The following is a 6,960-nucleotide window of genomic DNA, read 5'->3' as shown; positions in this document are numbered from 1 at the left end:
TTAGTAAGCAAATCGAATCTTTTCCTTATATAGTTTGCTGGCTTTGGTGAAAAACTTTGTAGAGATAAATTTGGAATCCATTCACAACGAAATTGTTTATAGTGATACTAACTTCCCAACATTATTTTATTTTATGCATTATATGATTCGTAATTCATCAGTTTAACTTCAAAAATTAAAGTTTAAAGTGAGTTCCTTTTGCAATTGTAGTTGAAATCTTAATCTGAGATTGTTTTAAAACTTATGGTTTAAATTTAAAAAGAGAAAAAAAAAGTTTAGCTATTATTGAATTAATTTGAAATCAGACATTATGGAAAATTGCATCTTTTTTTATTTAGTTTAAAACTACTAAACAAACAACTATTAATCAAAAATTATGAAGTGCACTTTTAGTTTCAAACAGCTTTAAAAAATCAATAGCATTTGAAAAAATAAAATAAACTAACGAAAACACATACAAATTTTCTAACGGATAAAAAGTTCATGATTGATGAGAAAAATAAACTAAAAAATAAAAAATAAACTATTCGACCGGCGGGTAAGATATTATTTGGTCGTCCTTACCAAGCTGCTGAAAATCGAAAGTTTCATTCACATCCGCCATCATCACTCCGCCAGATTCGCCGAAATCAAACTGTCCCTGGACGTCGAGAAAATCCCCGTCCATCAATTGAGGATTTTCGTAGTGGATGACGAACTTGGGGCAGACGAAACCGTTCTGGTCGTCCACGATTACCGGTTCCGGCAGCTGGTTGAGGCAGTTGTGGTGGTACGATTGGTTGCACCGCTCGCAGTTGACACTTTCCTGGCCGACTTGCACCACCTCGTCGCAGATGCGGCACTGCGCGGTGTGGACGGTCGGCTGCTCGAAGCATCCCTGCGCCATGACGTTGTACACCTTCTCCCGCACCACGTTGAAGTCCACGTCCTCGTTGACGAAGTCGTAGCCCGTGTATATGAAGCTGAACACGTAGTGGCAGAGCATGAGGCTGGAAAAGTTCCTCTTGTGAAGGTCTTCGATGCTCGCTCCGTGCGGCAGCTCGCTGCTGGGGTGCTTTTTTCTTTTTGGCTGGACTATTTCGAAGTCGGAAAAGCCGACGTGGATGATCGCGAGGAGCTCCTGGATGTAGTTCAGCCGGTCCTGGTCGAAGAGCCGGAGCGGGTTGAAAACGAGCGAGCGCTTCTTTTCCATTTCCGCCACGACTAAGACGAGCGGCTGGTTCTCGAACTTCATCGGAATGAACACGACCTGCTTGTTTTCAAGCTCCTTTTCGAATATTGCTCTCAAGCGCTCTCTGTTTTCTTCACCGCAAACGTCGCTCAGTATGTTCTGCACGAGCAAGGTGTGGGCGTAACCGCTCGAAACAAACGCGTTACACTCGCAGTAGCACTTCAGAAAGCAGTTGAACACGCAGTCGCTCATGAAACCGGGCTGAAAATCAGGGCTCTTCATTCGCAATATCTCGAGCTCGCTCTCTTTCAAGTCGTTTTCCAGAGTTTTGATCTCCAACAGCGACATTTCGCTGATGTACTCGTCGATGTAGTGGCGGTGGATCACCGTTTTACCCAGCATTTCGTAAGAAGTGATCTCGGGTATGGAGTAAGTGTTCTCTTGGGTGAGCACGTACTGATTCTGCACGAGATTTTGGACTTCGTGCGCAGCCGACAGCACGTTATTCGCCTTGCTGATGCCCATGTCCAAGTCGCACAGTTCTTCTTCCGTCATCTGGTGGCTTTGACTGCTGAAGCTATTGAGTATTTCGTCGTACATCGACTTTATCTGGAGTATCTGAAGATTTTATAGAATAAAATTAATTTAATTTTACAGTAAATTCAACAGTTTTCGACAGTTTTTACAATACGAGAATTTGAAAACTAAATCAAAACTTTACAGTTCTAAAAAAATACACATTTACCATCAAAACTTAACCTTAAACTAAATAATTAAATACAGAAAAGAGCAAAATGTTCACAAGAAAACCACCTTGTTGTTTTTGTCGCGGTTCTCCACCACCACCTGGTGCTTGTCGGCGTGGGGAGAGCAGATCACCAGCAGCTGAATGTACCACGGCGGGAACGCTTCCCTGTACAGCTCTACCAGCCTATTCATCACGTGCGCGTCCCCCCTGTCCTTCTCGACGATGCTGATCAGCACCGCGATCATGTGCTTGCACGGCGTGCACGCGGTGAAGAACGAGCACTCCTCGGACGAGCAGTGCGGGTACTCGAGGTAGTAGTTGCTGTCGTCGATGGGGCACTTCTCTATCGGCATTCCAAAGTTTACCTGTGCGAATGATAACGTTAGAATGAACTTTTATGACACTTTATTAGCTGAGAAGTTTTTGTGAAATATGGTTAAGTTTTTATGTATTTTAGATTGACTCGAGTTTAAAGCTCAACTAAACTAAGATTTTAAATTTTCGATTAAAACGAAATTGTCTTCTAAATAATTATACATAGAGGTTTGATCATACCACTTCAACCATCAGACCACAAGCCTTCAGTAAACTGAGACCCGGGTTTTGTTCTTATTGAAACTAAAAGTCAGCTGCAACCAAAAAACCTGCAATCTACCAACGGTTAATGACTTTTTATAGGGACAATGGTAGATTGGTATGATCAAACCTTTCTGTTAACTTTTAGCTTGTCTCATGGCATAAGAAAGTCCAGGCTTAATCTCTTTAGACTTTCGCTGATGTTTTTTTGATCTATATAATTAATCTTGAAAAACTTTCGTGGATTTTTTAAGTTAATCAATCAAATATCAACAAATAATTTATCAAAGATTTATTCATTTACCTTTTTTTATAAAGCACATAATTTTTTTTTACATTTATAAACTATTGTTTTACTTATTTAAGCATAAAAACAGTTAAATAACTTTAAATAGTCAATAGAGCAAATAACTCACAACACAAGTAATTGGGCTATCCAAACTTTGGCGCACGTTGAACCTGAAACCTTTTTTTATCTGATTTCTTAAACTGATAACGTCGTCGATGTCTCGGCTCAGCTCGTAAGCCTCTCCATAGTGCGGATGTATAAGGTCTATTATCAGCTCGAAACTTGCCTTGCTCACATCGAAACCTCCATCCCTGTTTGAACAAAAAAAATATTAAAACATAAGATCAAAAATGCCAAGTGTTTTATAATAAAATTATTTTCCTCTATGCTATTAGTTATTTCATAAAAAAATTGAATTAAAATTTAGATTGACTTCTAGGTCAACTACTAAAATTAAGTTGGTTAATTTTGAATTCTTAGCAAAAGTTCTTCAAAGTAAAAGCGTTATCTTGAGAAACTGTTTTTTGTTACTCCATTTCTTTGTATTATAATAATATTTGGTAACAATTAAAAAATAAGAAAGTTCTACTTAAATAAGTAAAATAACGTTTGTTTGTATACTTAGAAAACTATAGAAACTTAAAATCTTTTATAGTTGCCAATGGAACGAAATTTATCAAATAAAATCGAAATTTAAAAGTAAGCAAACTGTTCATAAAATGTACTTTTAGTTTGAAAACCTAAAAATACTAAATTAATTTTTAATAGATATCCTTTAATTAAATTTAGTTACTAGTCAAAAACTATGGACTTAAAGAAACTAGTATGCATTGTATGCACAACAGTTGGTAACTTTGTTTAATTCTAACCTTGGTAAATTTTTTAATCTTAATAATGAGCTTGTTTACATAAAAAACAATACATAGTTACGTTATATACAAAAATGTAAGAACTGTCTTGTGCAAAAAAAAATGGTTGAAAACTGTACATACATAAAATGTTCACAAGTAATTGGAATATTGCTATAAGAATTCAAACATCTGATCAAGGTGTTTATTGAGATCTTTTTGGTTTCTAACATTTCATATATGACTTTGATCACAGATTCTGGCTTAATGGCAAAATAATCCAACTTCTGTGAAAAAATATTTAAAACAACATTAAAAGCTAGATCAACTAAATCAACACCTTTTTGAAATCTTAAACCAAAGCTAACATTTTAGTCAAGTAATATAATAAATTTTAAAAAACTGACAAATAAGCAAAAACTTAAAACAAAACCGTTTCCAGATGATGGTTAATGTGGTCATGTGGTTGGGGAAATTTGAAATAGCAGCGGTACTCTTTTAATAGGCTGTTGTACTTGTCCATATCAGTCTGGTAAGTCTTCAAATGAGTCCTGATTTCCTTACTGTTCGTGTTGAATACTCTTTTATCCTCGCCATTACACTGTGTTTATTCAATTTTAGTCATAAGCTGGCAGTAAAAACTTTAAGATATAAAAAAAAATATACATAAATTTATACTTTTATGTTTTACGTTTATTGCTTTTCAGTTAACAAACTATTTTATAAATCTAGTTTGTCAAAAAATCTTACAAAAAGCTTGTTTCATAACAGCTGAAATACAAACATAGTCCTTTAGGAATAATTATTTTCTGGAACTTGTTCATCTAATATTTTAGTAACTTTCATGATTGCCATAGGTTTTTTGAAAAAAAATTAATAAGTTCTCTGAATTTGTTTCACGTTTATGAATGTACAAGTTTTTTTGTCCTTTTTTAGTATAAAATTAAATTTGTATAAAACTTTCTTATAGTTTTATATACTGAAAAGATACTGTTATGTTACTTTCAACATGTTTTATTTATTCGAATAAGCAGAACTGATATATTGTTTAATATCTGAAAGATCTCTTGCTAAGTGTTTTTGTTTAAAAGAATTGAGACAGCTTTTTCATTAGTTTTTTTAAATAATTTTTATTAGTCAAAATATCAAAAGCTGTCCAATTGTAATTTGAAAAAAGGCTGAAACTACCTGAATACCGTTTAACTTAAATGTGTTTTACAATAAATAAATAAAACTATAATCTGGAATTTTTAACCTGATACTGTGTGAACATGACAACTTCAATTTTTTGTATGCTTGCTTTGCAATCAACTTTTTTTGAAGTACCCGAGTAGCTGGGCTTCTTTCTTTTGCTCTGAAATAAAATATGTTATAAGAAAACTTACTATGACTTAGCACTTTTTAATAACAACTTATTCAACTTTGTTTTAACTTTTTAGCTTCAAATGACTAGTGAGGTTCAAAGAGACAAAAAATGTAAATCTTACAAAATATTGCTTAAACTATTTATACTGTAATTATATTTTTACTTTATAAATTTATCAAACACTGAAAAAACTTATATTTGAAAATTCATGTGAAAGTGAGTCATTTCAAAGTCTATGTAACTTGGATAGAATTAAACTCTTAATTGAAGTGTTAACTAATAAATAAAAAAATTATGATTATACAATTATTTTCAAAAAATACTGTATTTAAATATGATGGTTTTGTAATAATCAGCTTAACAAAGACACTTTTATATATTAGATATACAATACACTTGTTTTAATTATCCTAATGAAGTACACTTATCTAAACTGTACTAGAAAAAGCTAAAACTTTATACAAAAAAATATTTTTGATAGAGGTTGTAAAAACAGTTTTATTTCAGTTTGTTTATTTATAGACGTGGTGTAAAAATTTTTTTTAAACTTAACAAAATAAAATAACTATTCAGGTATTCATGTATTAAATTTACTTAACTTTATAATAAATATTATACTTATTTTTTAGTCTACAGTAAAATTGTCACATAAAAACCAAATTTTTTGACTAGTTTTTATCGGTTTAACACAAGAGTCATTTAAAAATATCTCATCTACTTAAGTATTTTTATAGATAATTAAATGTATTACATTTTACGTATACATCGATTTTTTCTTATACACACAGTATAAAAAAAAACTACTAATTTTACAAACTTCAAAATTAAAATTACTTCTCTTAGAAGACTTCTCTTATCATTTTTTACTTTGTCACGGTTTTTTCCATGCTCACATTCATAAACTGTCTTTCCCAAGTATGTGTACATGTAACCACTAACTTTATCCCATCTTATTTTGGACTTTTGCATTTTTACATCCACTGGTAAAGTATAATGTTTAAGTGTATAAACAATTGAAAAAGAACCAAAACTTCAAGCTTTACGTTTTTATTAAATTTTTAATTAGGTTTAGAAAAAAAGTAATTATCTAAATAAGGTTAAACTTATAAATCACAAATGATAACAAATATAATATAAAGTAACACTAACTGTCCAAATTTTGACTATGTCTTGAATACAACTTGTTAAATCTTAGTTGTGTCATAATTTGATACTCTTCTAAAACTTTATTTGCAGCATCTTTAGAAGTCACATACTACAATAAGTTAATTACTATTAATTATCACTTTTAGCAAAATAATGTATTTCATTACTAATTATCATTGAAATTCAAAGTAAGTTAAACAACCCATATCAAAATACTGTTAAAATTGTAGTTATTACTGTAAAATTTAATATTGTTGGAAATAACAATTATAACAAATAAAGCTAAAGAAAATAACTTTTGATTGAAATATTTTTTATTTTTATAAGGAAGTTAGTAAATAAATAAAAAGTGCAAATTTCATCTAAAATTTGGTTACATAAGTGTAGTTTACAAAATATATAGTAATCTTGAAGTATCAGAAAAATTATTTAACAGCAATAATTGAAAATAAATTCACATAAATCTTATAATTCACTAAATAAACTAACTTTCTAAAGGCATAATTTAACAATTTTACACACATAAAACCTAAACCTATTTAAGTATTAACAAGATTATCTAAAATATTTTAAGCTGTATACAATATACAACATTTATTGTATAATGCTTTTTATAGCATTGTTTTGTTAATGTTTATATATCAAACTTATAATTTTATTTAGTTTTTAAATTAAGTTCTTAAAGTTAAAACTTACTTGAAAACCTTCTAGGGTAATTTGATGAGTCATTTATATTTTAAAAAAACTTAGAAATTATCTTCTTTTGTTGAAATAATGCCAAACTGTAAAGTGTAGAAACTTTAAAACCATACCAAT

General features: G+C 31.1%; 1 protein-coding gene across 1 annotated transcript; it reads right to left on the bottom strand.

Annotated features, from left to right (window-relative positions):
* Window positions 1-316: 316 nt before the first annotated feature.
* LOC145834082 (uncharacterized) lies at window positions 317-6,960 on the bottom strand. The gene is made up of 9 exons (XM_082941422.1): window positions 6,841-6,960; window positions 6,148-6,253; window positions 5,833-5,978; window positions 4,888-4,986; window positions 4,066-4,233; window positions 3,777-3,919; window positions 2,912-3,095; window positions 1,985-2,284; window positions 317-1,789 (listed from the first exon to the last, which is right to left on the bottom strand). Exons 1-9 carry the CDS (start codon window positions 6,871-6,873, stop codon window positions 524-526), a joined length of 2,445 nt encoding a protein of 814 aa, XP_082797548.1. The 5' UTR covers window positions 6,874-6,960; the 3' UTR covers window positions 317-523.

This window comes from Thalia democratica, chromosome 1 (assembly GCF_965202585.1).
Source record: "Thalia democratica chromosome 1, ktThaDemo2.hap1.1, whole genome shotgun sequence".
NCBI lineage: Eukaryota > Metazoa > Chordata > Thaliacea > Salpida > Salpidae > Thalia > Thalia democratica.
The sequence above is the reverse complement of the archived record's forward strand: the minus strand, read 5'-3'. Positions and strand labels throughout refer to the sequence as shown.